General features: G+C 42.8%; 1 protein-coding gene across 7 annotated transcripts in view; it reads left to right on the top strand.

The window, feature by feature from the left end:
• Positions 1 to 502: 502 nt before the first annotated feature.
• The window catches only part of LOC106576891 (fibroblast growth factor receptor 2), a 141,220-nt gene continuing 126,836 nt past the window's right edge, over positions 503 to 14,886 (top strand). For 2 of the 7 annotated variants that reach the window (XM_014154428.2, XM_045700641.1), the window contains exons 1-2: positions 510 to 1,168; positions 3,763 to 4,039. In XM_014154428.2, the coding sequence (XP_014009903.1) occupies positions 3,850 to 4,039 (190 nt within the window). In that variant the 5' untranslated portion in view covers positions 510 to 1,168; positions 3,763 to 3,849. Of the gene's footprint in view, positions 1,169 to 3,762; positions 4,040 to 14,886 lie in introns of all 7 variants that reach the window. The other 5 variants (XM_014154426.2, XM_014154425.2, XM_014154424.2 and 2 more) reach the window with 5 other exon arrangements.

Below are 14,886 nucleotides of genomic sequence, written 5' to 3'. Positions count from 1 at the left end.
CTTATGTAAATAAGGTATTTCCGTTTTTTTTTAAAATAATTTTTTTAACCTGTCTTTGTCATGATGGGGTATTGTGTGTAGATTGATTAAAATATATAATTATTTAAGTAGGCAAGTCAGTTAAGAACAAATTCTTATTTACAATTGACAGCCTACCCCGGACAATGCTGGGCCAATTGGACTCCCAATCAAGGCCAGATGTGATACAGCCTGGGTTCGAACCAGGGACTGTAGCGACGCCTCTTGCACTGAGATGCAATGCCTTAGACCACTGCGCCACTCGGGAGCCCTGAGTGAGGAAATATTTGTATTTAATCCATTTTAGAATAATGCTGTAACATAACAAAATGTGGAAAAAGGTTCGTGTGCATCGGGTGTTTTGTCCGCACGGGGGCGTAGTTATTGCGAGTTGAGCCTAGCCAACGAAGGGCGGAGGACCACTGTATTGGACTAACTTTGTAAATTGAGCACTCTCTCCCCGGGCGCACGGAGCAAGAAAGGCTCGTCGTTTCTTTCGAGGCAAAAGCATAGAAAGAGAGGGGGCCACTGAGATTTGATTGGCTGAGGAAGGCAGAGCCAAAAACACTGTGGCCAGGAAACGGCTCGAATTTCGGGGGACGTAAGGAGAAAAAATCTAGTAAACCTGACAAAGCGTCTGAGAACAGTACTAGGATTGTCTGGGAAGAAGACGCTCTGCCGCGAGGGATCATATATTGATGGATTCTATGTTTTTGGAGAGTTTATGTTCTTTTTTTACACATTAGTTCATCATAAATTGCAAACCTTTCGTTTGGATGAAGAGTGCGCTCGCTCTGAAACACTGACATTTGAGTTGACTAGCAACTTGGTGAAGAAGTTTCAGGGACGTAGCTATGTTTTTCTAGGTATTTTTCAAGGATATGGATTTAAATTCAGATTTTTTTTTAAAGTGCAATGGAACAACAATGACTTCGTGATTTAATAATACATTTTCAGTGATTTTATTTGTTGCTCGTCCAATTTGGGGAAGGTAAAAAAAATCGCTGCTTGGCATTTTTGGTGCAGTGGGGTGAATTTGCTCCATCGGGACTAGGCTACACATTCCTCTCGATTCGGCCCATGCACTCGCCTCCTGCCTTGTCCATGCATGCGAATCTGAGTTCTTCCAGACTTTAGGTAGTTATTCGTTGTAAGTATTTGGCCGTATTTTGGCAAATTGTGGGCATAGATCTCAAATGGTTATTGTTCTGTTCGTCCTCGATCAACGAGAATATAATTGAATAGAATCAATTCCTGATGTGGGCTTTACGCATCTGAAATAGAATAGCTCATTTTTAATGTTGGTAAGACCTGTTGTTTTAGCCATATTTGTTATTCTAAGGAGTTTTGAAAGGACTAATCTTGTCCATAGGCTAATTAAAACGGTACGTTGATCTGACAGTCAAATTATAATAAATTGCCATATAATGTAGCCTACCCCTTTTATACTACGAAGCAAGAGCTCTTGTTTTCTTATTTGGGGGAAATACTGTTTTTCATTCAACAACAGCCTATAAGGCGATGTTTACTATGTTTTCCCCTCAATTAGGAAAACATATCTAAGCAGTGGATGCAGCACCCATGCATGTTCATTAACAACACTGTTCTGGTAATTTATTACTTTGCTTAATTTTCTACATCGCATTAATGGTGCCAACTACCCCGTGACTGCACTTTGTGTTTTTATTGCATGGACTCACTGAGCACTGAGTCCAAAAGCCAACTGATTTGAATATCAATAGGATTAAAATCAGCGCTAAGAAATTCATTCGGAAGATTTGGTTTAAATGGGGGCCAGGGAAACCTGTGGATATGCATATGCGGAAAAGCCCTGGTGTCCGAACTTATTGGATGTCATGTTGTTGACAGCAGCAACTCATAAAGGGGTTTTCAAAGCTGTAGGCTATACATATGGTAGTTAGATTTACCACAGCAAAATCCCCAAAAGAAGGCTAGACTTAGGCGAATTGTCGGTTACCTTGCAGTGCCGGTCTGAAGTGTCCATTTTGCTTAGCAAAAGTCTTCCCTGCGGGGAACAGACTATACGAGAATATAATTGAATAGAATCAATTCCCGATGTGGGCTTTAAGCATCTGAAATAGAATAGCTAATTTTTAATGTTGGTAATACCTGTTGTTTTAGCCATATTTGTTATTCTAAGGAGTTTTGAAAGGACTAATCTTGTCCATAGGCTAATTAAAATGGTACGTTGATCTGACAGTCAAATTATAATAAATTGCCATATAATGTAGCCTACCCCTTTTATACTACGAAGCAAGAGCTCTTGTTTTCTTATTTGGGGGAAATACTGTTTTTCATTCAACAACAGCCTATAAGGCGATGTTTACTATGTTTTCCCCTCAATTAGGAAAACATATCTAAGCAGTGGATGCAGCACCCATGCATGTTCATTAACAACACTGTTCTGGTTATTTATTACGTTGCTTAATTTTCTACATCGCATTGATAGACGAATTTTATTTTCTTAAATAAACCATAGTCCTAAACCAAGGTTGTCTGCCCGCTCTAGTTACGTTGTACGTGCGGGATGCATCCAGGCAGCATCCCATGATGTAATGCGCGCGGTGGGTATAAACGTTTGCTTGCGATCCGCGCGTGCTCTCCTCTCTCCAGTCAATATATATGAACCAGAATCTCTCAACACATTTCAAAGTTGCTGTTTACGCCTACATGTCAAATGACATGCATCTTCCTGGGTAAACCAATCAATACATCGCAGCTGGAGCAGAAGGCGCTTGAGGAAGCGTGACTAGGGGCTCTTTGCAGCCGCTCCAAACCTCCATAGATTTCTAAAACGGATTGCACCGCAGATGTCTGGCAATGGCCAATAGATTGATGTGTCCTAGTGTATTCCATTTAAATTATAAATCGCATAATCATAGGGCTACAATGAATTAAGTGAATTTATTTTGCAACAGGAAAGTATGCATATTCACTAATATACTAACCTCAAATGGAAAGCAACAGGTTTGGAGCATCTAGGATAAAACTCATATAGGCTATTCAGTATTGGATGATTTACTTATTAATTGTAACCTACTCTCAGATCAGAAGAGGGTGATGTTTGATGGAATTTGATATTCCACAATTTCAGTAATAATAACATCAGGCTAATAATTTCATTAGTGAAATGGTATAATAGAATACATAGGTATAGATAGCCTTGTAATAAAGTTATGTTTTTCACAACTAACAATGCCTATTCTATGCAGCTTCTATTTTTTATACATGTACATCTTTTATAAAGGTGATTTTAGCCTAGAAATGCGTCAAGTCCACTTAATAGAAATGCTACGTACTCAGACGTAAGGATTTGTGACAATGGGTCTGGTGTAAAGGTAGCTGTAGTGTGGTTGTGTGCTGAGCTGAGGTGCATCAGAGTTTTGGTATGTCTGTGGCAAGGCTTGTTTGACAGCATTTTGTGACACACTCTCTTGCTCTTACTCTCTCTACTCTTTCTATAGGTGTTATTGTAAATGAAATAAATTAAATAAGTCAGTGAACAAATTAGAATAGGTGAGAATATGACTATAGTATATTGTAAATGCAGAATTGGCTTCAGTTTCTAAGTCAATATACATTTTTCTCTTTTGGTTTTCTCCCTATTTTTCCCTCTCTCATCCTTTCTCCCCACATTATTTAAAATGTTCATCCCTACCTACCTTTTTCCCTTCATCTTCACTTATTTACCACCCTTTTCCAACTTTATTGCACCTCCCACAGCCTTTCCTCAGCCCAGGTGATTGGGGGAATTCACAGTGAGTGACAGGCCGGACAGCCTGCAGTTGATGGTTGGGTGGAGCCCCTCAGATGGGATCAGTGTCCAGGGGGAGGCAGAGCCTGAGGAGGGGGGGATGGGGGACGGACTCACCCTCCACTAACGGGATGGCCTCGTGGGCCTGGCTGCTCGCCACCATCCTGCTGTCCCTAGCAACGGCTACTTTGGCAAGGCCGCCGTACACTGCCGCTGAGGAAGAGGAGGCTACGCTAGAACCTGAAGGTAAGCTACTGGCTCCTCATTGACTGTATTATATACTTTGTTGCCCCTAGATACTTATCTAAGGTCAGTTTAGAGGTTTCCCCCTTCAGTGGTTAAGGTTAGGATTTGGGAAAGATAAGCTGATCCTAGGTTTGTGCCTAAGGCCAATGGGCACCTGGAGCCTGTTATGTAATGGTGGGATAGAGAGAAGGAGGTAATGTTGTTGTAAGACTCAACTTGGCTCCTTAGTCTTGCACCCCTCATTGTACACTGTAAGGGTGGTTATTGTGGTTTGGGTTGGGGAGGAGGAGGGCTGGCACTTTTGAGTTGTACTCCTATTTCTTTTCCCTAAAATATGCCCTCACCCTCATAATAACAAATCTCCACAGTATTATGGATTCATTAGAAATAAAACATGTGGAATTGAGAAATTGGGGCACGTAAAAAGGAAAACTATAAAATTTAGAAACTAACTAACCTTGGCATGTGTGATGTTTGCCACACCATGAGATACTTACTACCATAGCACATAGCTTTGGTTCTTACTTCTTTCCCATAGTCACTTTTTCTTTGCCTGTTGTTGTGAATTTTCAGTCTCAGGACACTATTTGTGTCATCTAAAGTTAAAAACTGTCAAGAAAAGCGTATCAGGCGGTGGTGCTTTAAATTGCCATGGACAAAGCCTAGCATGTGTGAAATACTGGTCCGGGACCTGGTATGAGAGGATGAGTGGGAAGGTGAGTGGGACAGTGTTTTCACTTGCACCTCTCGGGTGCCCTGCTGCCCCAGAGAGAGAGAGAGAAGGAAAGAGAGAGCTCTCTTCATCCTCTACTCGCACTGCAGTAGGCTGATTCCCACCATACACAATACTTTTTAAGGTGTTGCTGAATGAATCAAACGTTTTTGCTCCTTTTCTACTGCGTTTTTTGCTCTTATTTTCCTCTCTGTCAGTCTCTCTCTCTGCTTCTTCTTAGGGGAGGAGTGAGGACCACACACTGTAGCCTGTTAGTCTATGTGTAGCCTGTTTTCCACCAAGCAGCCTTTTGTTTGGGAAGAAAATACTTGTTTTTGGTTAACAGTGTGAATGTGAAAGGATATACTTTCCTTAACTTTACACCGTTTTTTGGTTTCTTAGACCAGGGTATGTGGTTTGTCTTTTAAAAACAACCCAATGTCTAAAGTCGCTCTAGCTAGTCTCCAGCTAAATTACCTTCCATGGCCATTTTTGTACATATTTTTGGCCTGCTGAACTGGTGCCTGAGATGGTCGCATTTTGAAATACATTATGAAAGATGGTTTGTAATACAGGCAGTGTTTGTGGGTACTTTGTATTTTGTCACTAGCCTCCAAGGAGCCTGGAAATTCAGAGAAGTAGGCATACCCTAATTAGAGTTGTTGTGTTGGCTAGTCAGTCAGTAAGTCTTTCCAAGGCTCTAATCAACTTGATAAGTTGGGCCAACACTGCATGACTTTTGAATCCCCCTTACATACACACTCAGCCCCTGCTCTCTTGCACTTTGGCCTAGGGATCAGTAGTTGCCCACACTTGCCCAGACAAGGGTTACCTCACTACCTCAGGTTTTCACTCTTGTTTTTGTTGTTTACAGAAAGAGAGTCCTCTTGGCTCCAATCAGCTCCATTTGAAAAACAGATTTATTGGACATGCCTTTGTTGTAAGAGCCTGGAATTTTCCCCTTGTAATCCAATATTTGCAGATAGCAAAATGTTTTAAGAGGATTTGTGCGTAGTTGACTTTTCCTGACTTTTCCTTCAAATAGGGGAGATTACGGAGAAGGAGGAAAAGTTGGGAAGTCATGTGACGGGGATTAAGTGGGCTGAACCTGGGGCTCACATGATGACGGATCAACAGGGCAGGTTTCTGAGGCTTATTTAGAAAGCCCCGATATCTGATTTCAGATCAGTTTTTGTTAGCTGCCCCCGGTCAAGCACATAGGGGTAGTATTCCACGGCAGTGAAGTTTGTGTGTGTTTTGTGTGTGAACCAGCGTTTTTCAGAGGAACGTGAAAAGAGACAGACTAGACTGTCTGTCCCTCTCTTAATTACCCCCCAGAGGTTGTCTTGACAGTAATGGCCTTTGGCCCCACCCCCTCTGAACACTAGAGCGCCCGGGGCCACAAGTGCATGCACCACTGTCTCTATATACCTCTCTGGAAAGGGAGGGATATTGTCATAGAGTGCATATCAGTGTTACTGCTTGCTTTGAGGAATGAACCCATGATAGCTCTGTTGCTAGTTTATTTTCCTACCCACTGAAGAAGGTTGTTAATCTGAAATGTACGTGTATGCTATCCCTTGACTTAGTTTTACTTAAGCATGGGCTGTTGTTGAATTTTCTCAATCTCACTCTTTATGCAACATCTTTTTGTGTGCAGACCCAGACCAAAAAAATATAATGAAATGTATGCATTCACTACTGTAAGTCGCTCTGGATAAGAGCGTCTGCTAAATGACTAAAATGTTCAAAAAAAATTACCTTTTTCCTCATCATGTTTGTTTACCTCTGTATGCGGAAACTGAAGAAGTAGAGCGAGAATGGTTGTGAAATGCTAAACAGTACTAGTATTGTTATTGTCGTCAGTTACCTCGGACGTTCTGTATTTATGGAACTGTTTGCCTTGTCCAGAAGCTAGGCTGGATTTGCACTGTGAAATTAACTGGGTAAGTCGAGCGGAGTAACAATGATATGGAAACGGGTTACAAACGCTGGTATGTGTCCCTTTACAATGGCATTTATGCTGCTTGGCTCCGGGGCCTGTTTAGATACATGTGTTGAATGAATGAATGAATGAATGTGGCACTGTGTGTGCGTGTGTGTAGTCTGTACGTTGGAACTTGCGTGTCGATGGAACTGACAAAGTACAGGTGTTCTAAAAGGTAAACCTAGCTATTTTCACCATAAAAATACAATCTATTCATTACATTTCTATGGTCCTCACTCTTACTATACTTGTGGTAGTAGATTAAGTGGACTGAAGAATAGTCAGGCTAAATCAATGTAAATATGCATGGGCGTGACACCCCATTGTCATGGAAAACACGTAATTGTGATTCGTTTTGATTGATTGCTACTCATTATGTGAGCAAAACAACTTGTCAGCTAGTGATATACTGTAGGACTCCTACCTGTAAGGCTAGTATAGCAGGGAGGAACATGCTGAAACATACTGTGCTACACTTCTGTCCCTTATCTTGTGTGGAGCAGGAAGAGGCTGCTACTTACATTAAAACACAATTTAGTAGGGCTGGGACGATACCAGTATTGCGATACTCGTTAGTATCATGGCAAGGAAACAAAACACGAAGCAGATTTAGCTTCCTAATGTTGGAAACAAACATCATTATGTTGTCATCCAGAATCACATGTATTTCTTTTCCAAGTTATAGCCCACAATATTCTATATACAGCAGGTTTTTAAAGTACCAAAGAGTTTGGTCTGCTTCGTGTTTTCATTTTTGCCTTGGGAAACATATTGCGATACTGGTATTGTTCGTCCCAGCCCTACAATCTAGTAATTATATTTATTTTCTTAATTTTTTTAATTATATTACTTTAAAATCTCTGTTCAGGTTTTCATAACATGATACATGCGTAGTTATAGCCAGTTCAATTTTAATGAGAAGAATCCAATTTTATTGCATGTTCATTTTCATGTAAGTGGGTGGTGGAGAAAAGATAGTGGCCATATGACTTATCTCAAACACGGTGATATCTAAACAACAGTAGGATCCAGGTTGTAAAAGTGTAAAAGTGTCAGCATGTCTGCCTGCACCTGGCCTGTTAATGATGTGTGTGTGCGTGAGCATGCTTACTGTGTGTGTGTTTGGTGTGTGTGTACTTGTGTGGTTGAGCGTGCTTATTGTGTGTGTGTCTGCCCCAGTGGCAGTGGAGCTGAACTCTCTAACTCAACAAACTATCCTGAGTCCTGCTGTCAATGTGGCCAGGCAGTTACCCTGATAGCCTCTTCTATACAATGGACTTTTATAGGCCCCTACTTGCCTGCCGTTAGGCCTAGTTAGTGTGGAGGTGTATCGGTGTTATATGGACTGTTGTTTGCCTTGGCCGATGCAGCAGAAAACGCCTTGTTGTCACTCCACCACTACCTCACACCTGTCTGATAAGAGGGTGGTAGAACTGAGTGAGTGCCTGTGCCAGGCTGTGACCAAGGGATGCTACAAGTTGACCACAACACAGTCTGCCTTCCTTGTGTGTTTGCCATGGGCAATGATCAGCTCAAACATATCTGGGCCCAGTCTAGGCATGACTGGGGTAGGAATGAACTCCAGAGCAGGGTGGGTTGATAGTGACTGGAAATTGCATCCTGAGCCTCCATGAAAGAGCGGGGTCAGGGTTCGATGCTGTGACCAAAACAGTTGCCTTTGCGAGGGTTTGACTTGGCAGTGCGACACACATTTTGAATTGGTCGCAAGGGTATCAGTGAATTTCTTTTAACTGGTCACGTTAATTTTTGCTTTACAATTTGTAAAAATGTTTTCATTATGATTTATTCATCAGTAATGTGCAAATGACCAAAAATAAACCAACTTCCTGAACAGGCAACAATGGCACGGGAATGCCTGTCTGTGTGTCAGGGTTCAACTTAGAGGGGAGGTTTTGGGAACCCTCCGGGCCAGTCGTTCATCCTCGTCTGTAGGGAATATTTAAAAAATGCAATTTTTAATCTAGGCTATGTAATTTATAAAAAAAACAGATGGATTCCCAAAGCTGGTCGTTTTGCTGTTTCGATTATTTATCACATGCTCGCTACACACATATAGCCTATAGATAATCTGTTGGGCAGAGAGAGCACACAGCTCTCAAACAGCTGGTTGTTGCGTGGACTGATGACCGACAGTGGTAGCAGTTCCAAGTTATGATATCTACCTGTAAATGCTAAGGCAAGAATGGGTATGCAAACCAGGTATTTAAAAATGTCAACGTCTTGGTTGAATATTTGCGATGCACAATTCAGTCATCATGGAATAGCCTACCTTGAAAATAATTTTCTCCAGGCTATTTGGTCCTTGAAAAGTCATTGAAGTTATGGTAGCCGATTTAGAAGTTCTGCAAGCATTTCGCTGCACCTTCGATAATATCTGCAAATCTGTGTACTCAACCAATAAACTTTGAATTGATTTGCTCCAATATTATTATTCAACTTGTCACTTTCTCATTGTAAAACAGGATACAGTAACCCCTCAATAACTCTTCAACATCTCAAATGGCGAGAATGACTAGCTACCACATGGACAGACTTCATTAATGTGTTTGTGTCGGGAGCATGCTGTCTATTTAGTCAGGAAATGCTCACATTATTCGGACATATTTTAGAATGTAAATGTATAATTCCATTGGGTAGGCCTATTGAAAAATGCATTATTATTAGTGTTAATGCATACTTTTTTTGTATACATTTTGGGAGGATTTTTTTTTCTATAGGCTATTACAACAATTAAATATAAAATGTTGGTCCTTGAAAATTGCAATTTAATCCTTGAAAGTCCTTGAATTTGACTTGCCAATGTCTATGAATCCTGCTATTGAAATTACACATCATTCGCTTTCCTGTCAGATGTTGACCCGGGCCAGTTTATTTTTCCATTCGTGCCAGTAGCTTTCATTTGGCACTGGCCCAATGTGCCACTGTCGTGACCTGCTGTGTGCGGTTCTATAGGGCCTATATGTATACCACTTTGTGTAGCCGTTAGCGATGCTAATTATATATATATTTTTTTCACCTTTATTTAACCAGGTAGGCTAGTTGAGAACAAGTTCTCATTTACAACTGCGACCTGGCCAAGATAAAGCAAAGCAGTGCGACAAAGAACAACACAGAGTTACACATGGAATAAACAAACATACAGTCAATAACACAATAGAAAAAGTCTATATACAGTGTGTGCAAATGAGGTAAGATAAGGGAGGTAAGGCAATAAATAGGCCATAGTGGCGAAATAATTACAATTTAGCAATTAAACACTGGAGTGATAGATGTGTAGAAGATGAATGTGCAAGTAGAGATACTGGGGTGCAAAATAAATAAATAAATAAATAAATAAATAAATACATTATGGGAATGAGGTAGTTGGATGGGCTATTTACAGATGGGCTATGTACAGGTGCTGTGATCTGTGAGCTGCTCTGACAGCTGGTGCTTAAAGTTGGTGAGGGAGATATGAGTCTCCAGCTTCAGTGATTTTTTTGCAGTTCGTTCCAGTCATTGGCAGCAGAGAACTGAAAGGAAAGGCGACCGAAGGAGGAATTGGCTTTGGGGGTGACCAGTGAGATATACTTGCTGGAGCGCGTGCTACGGGTGGGTGCTGCTATGGTGACCAGTGAGCTGAGATAAGGCATGGCTTTACCTAGCAAAGACTTGTAGATGACCTGGAGCCAGTGGGTTTGGCGACGAATATGAAGCAAGGGCCAGCCAACGGGAGCATACAGGTCGCAGTGGTGGGTAGTATATGGGGCTGTGGTGACAACACGGATGGCACTGTGATAGACTGCATCCAATTTGCTGAGTAGAGTGTTGGAGGCTATTTTGTAAATCAAAAGTCTCAAGGATCGGTTGGATAGTCAGTTTTACGAGGGTATGTTTGGCAGCATGAGTGAAGCATGCTTTGTTGCAAAATAGGAAGCCAATTCTAGATTTAATTTTGGATTAGAGATGCTTAATGTGAGTCTGGAAGGAGAGTTTACAGTCTAACCAGACACCTAGGTATTTTTAGTTGTCCACATATTCTAAGTCAGAACCGTCCAGAGTAGTGATGCTGGATGGGTGGGCAGGTGCGGACAGCGATCGGTTGAAGAGCATGCATTTAGTTTTAGTTGCATTTAAGAGCAGTTGGAGGCCACGGAAGGAGAGTTGTATGGTATTGAAGCTCGTCTGGTGGTTAGTTAACACAGTGTCCAAAGAAGGGCCAGAAGTATACAGAATGGTGTCTTCTGCGTAGATGTGGATCAGATAATCACCAACAGCAAGAGCGACATCATTGATGTATACAGAGAAAAGAGTCGGCCCGAGAATTGAACCCTGTGGCACCCCCATAGAGACTGCCAGCGGTCCGGACAACAGGCCATTCGATTTGACACACTGAACTCTGTCTGAGAAGTAGTTGGTGAACCAGGCAAGGCAGTCATTTGGGAAACCAAGGCTGTTGAGTCTGCCGATAAGAATGTGGTGATTGACAGAGTCGAAAGCCTTGGCCAGGTTGATGAATACGGCTGCACAGTATTGTCTCTTATCGATGGCGGTTATGATATCGTTTAGGACCTTGATGGTTGCATGACCAGCTCGGAAACCAGATTGCATAGAAAAAGAAGAAGAAGGTACGGTGGGATTCGAAATGGTCGGTGATCTGTTTGTTAACTTAACTTTCGAAGACCTTAGAAAGGCAGGGTGGATAGATATAGGTCTGTACCAGTTTGGGTCTAGAGTGTCTCCCCCTTTGAAGAGGGGGATGACCGTGGCAGATTTCCAATCTTTGGGGATCTCAGACGATACGAAAGAAAGGTTGAACAGGCTAGTAATAGGGGTTGCAACAATTGCGGCGGATAATTTTAGAAAGAGAGGGTCCAGATTGTCTAGCCCGGCTGATTTGTAGGGGTCCAGATTTTGCAGCTCTTTCAGAACATCGGCTATCTGGATTTGGGTGAAGGAGAAATGGGAGAGGCTTGGGCAAGTTGCTGTGGGGGGTGCCTGGCTGTTGACCGGGGTAGGGGTAGCCAGGTGGAAAGCATGGCCAGCCGTAGAAAAATGCTTATTGAAATTCTCAATTATCGTGGATTTATCGGTGGTGACAGTGTTTCCTAGCCTCAGTGCAGTGGGCAGCTGGGAGGCGATGCTCTTATTCTCCATGGACTTTACAGTGTCCCAGAACTTTTTTGAGTTTGTTCTACAGGATGCAAATTTCTGTTTGAAAAAGCTAGCCTTTGCTTTCCTAACTGCCTGTGTATATTGCTTCCTAACTTCCCTGAAAAGTTGCATATCGCGGGGGCTATTTGATGCTAATGCAGTACGCCACAGGATGTTTTTGTGCTGTTCAAGGGCAGTCAGGTCTGGAGTGAACCAAGGGCTATATCTGTTCCTGGTTCAATTTTTTTTGAATGGGGCATGATTATTTAAGATGGTGAGGTAAGCACTTTTAAGGAATAACCAGGCATCCTCTACTGATGGAATGAGGTCAATATCCTTCCAGGATACCTGGCCAGGTCGATTAGAAAAGCCTGTCCGTTGAAGTGTTTTAGGGACCGTTTGACAGTGATGAGGGGTAGTCGTTTGACCGCAGACCCATTACGGACGCAGGCAATGAGGCAGTGATCGCTGAGATCCTGTTTGAAGACAGCAGAGGTGTATTTGGAGGGCAGTTTGGTTAGGATGATATCTATGAGGGTTCCCGTGTTTACGGATTTGGGGTTGTGCCTGGTAGGTTCATTGATAATTTGTGTGAGATTGAGGGCATCAAGTTTAGATAGTAGGATCGCCGGGGTGGCCTGTCCCAGTTTAGGTCATCTAACAGCACGAGTTCTGAAGATAGATGGGCGGCAATCAATTCACATATGGTGTCCAGGGCACAGCTGGGGGCAGAAGGTGGTCTATAGCAAGCGGCAACGGTGAGAGACTTGTTTCTGGAAAGGTGGATTTTTAAAAGTAGAAGCTTGAATTGTGTGGGCACAGACCTGGATAGTAAGACAGAATTCTGCAGAATTCTATCTCTGCAGTAGATTGCAACTCCGCCCCCTTGGGCAGTTCTATCTTGTCGGAAAATGTAATAGTTAGGGATGGAAATTTCATGGTTTTTGACATTAGGGTGAGGCAAGCGTAGCCGAGTGATCAATGGGTCCAGTGAGTAGCTAGGCGGGCTGGCGAAAGGGCGATTCAGACAGCTTGCGGGCCGGTTGCTAGCAGGCTAGCAGAAGGACCTTAGAGGGACGTCGCGACGGAAGAAGTCTGTTGTAGCCCCATCGTGCGGTTATGTCAGCAGAGCAGTCATGATGGATCAGCAGGGCTCCGTGTAGTAACAGTGTCCAGGCCAATTGGCAAAGTAGGCATAGTAGCCCAAGAAATTGGCTGATGGACCTCTACAGCTGACAGTCCGATATGCTCTAGACAGCTAGTGGGCCACGGCTAGCAGGCTAGCAGATGAGCATTCAGGGTTACGTCGCGACGGAGGAGCCTGTTGAAAAAAAAAACTCGGGCGGATCACGTCGGTAGTCCAGTCGTGATGAATCAGCGGGGCTCCGTATCGGCAGTGAAAGGGGTCCAGGCCAATTGGCAAAATAGGTATTGTAGCCAAAGGAGTGGCTGATGGACCTCTTCAGCTAGCTGGGAGATTAGCTCCAGGCTAATTGGTGCTTGCTTCGGGACAGAGACGTTAGTCAGGAGTAGCCACTCGGATAGCAGCTAGCTAGCTGCGATGATCCAGGTGAAAAGGTTCAGAGCTTGCGGTAGGAATACGGAGATATGGAGAAAAGAAGTCCGATATGCTATGGGTTGAATTGCACTGAGCAGACTGGCAGGAGTTGTCCCGGCTAAAGGTTAGCTGATGACCGCTAGCTGACTACTAGCTCGTAGCTAGATAGCTGGCTAGCTTCTGTTGGGGGTTCCTGTTCTACAGTAAAGTAAATAGCAGATCCATACCACACTGGGTGAGGCGGGTGTTGTATGTTGAAGTTGAGGCTAAGATAAATATTTAAAAAATATATGCAAAGAAAAAGATAAAAAGAATATACACGGGACACGACAAGACGAAGACAAAGACGCCTGACTGCTACGCCATCTTGGAATGCAGTTACATTATCTTAACCATTTTTGGGTAGATGGAAAGGCAGTTAAGAAGTTACTACAAAGTAACCTATGCCTACTTTGCAGAATCATGATTATTTGTATCAATCCAGTAGTCATTTGTATTGAAAACTCCATCAAAAGTGTGCTACTTACACTAGCAAAACACATTTGTCTGGCTGGTGCACACCTGAATTACACACAAAAAAAATCAACATTTCTCTGATTTTTCTCAGACCTCAAGAATGGTCCACTGATGTAGTTTAAGCATTGTTGTGGACTTAGAACTTCCAATGTTGTTGTTATTCTAAAAGAAAGTGAGAGTGTGAATGTTTTAAAGAGAGAAAACCTGAAGAAAAATTGGAAATATGTCCTTCTTCCCACTTTTTTTGTCATGGTATCGTTTTGGTATGGTGCAGCCATCTAAGGTTACAGTGACTTTATATTCACTCAGCTTCTAAGGACATATACAGTGCATTTCTGAAAGTATTCACACTTTGATGCCTGGTTTCCTCCAGGTGCGACGCTTGGCATTCAGGCCAAAGAGTTCAATCGTGGTTTCATCAGACCAGAGAATCTTGTTTTTCATGGTCAGAGTCCTTTAGGTGCCTTTTGGCAAACTCCAAGCGGGCTGTCATGTGCCATTTACTGAGCAGTGGCTTCCGTCTGGCAGCTGGGAGGCGATGCTCTTATTCTCCATGGACTTTACAGTGTCCCATAAAGGCCTGATTGGTGGAGTGCTGCAGAGATGGTTGTCTTTCTGGGAGATTCTCCCATCTCCACAGAGGAACTCTAGAGCTCTGTCAGGGTGACTGTCGGGTTCTTGGTCACCTCCCTGACTAAGACCCTTCTCCCCCGATTGCTCAGTTTGGCTGAGCCGCTAGCTCTAGGAAGAGTCTTGGTGGTTCCAAACTTCTTCCATTTAAGAATGATGGAGGCTACTGTGTTCTTGGTACCCTTCAATGCTGCAGAAATGTTTTTGTACCCTTCCCCAGATCTGTGCCTCGACACAATCCTGTCTCTCTATTTAAATCTAATTAGGGTCCCATGGGAAACACTGATCAA

This window comes from Salmo salar, chromosome ssa18, assembly GCF_905237065.1.
Source record: "Salmo salar chromosome ssa18, Ssal_v3.1, whole genome shotgun sequence".
Lineage (NCBI taxonomy): Eukaryota > Metazoa > Chordata > Actinopteri > Salmoniformes > Salmonidae > Salmo > Salmo salar.
This window is presented reverse-complemented; position numbering and strand designations above follow the sequence as displayed.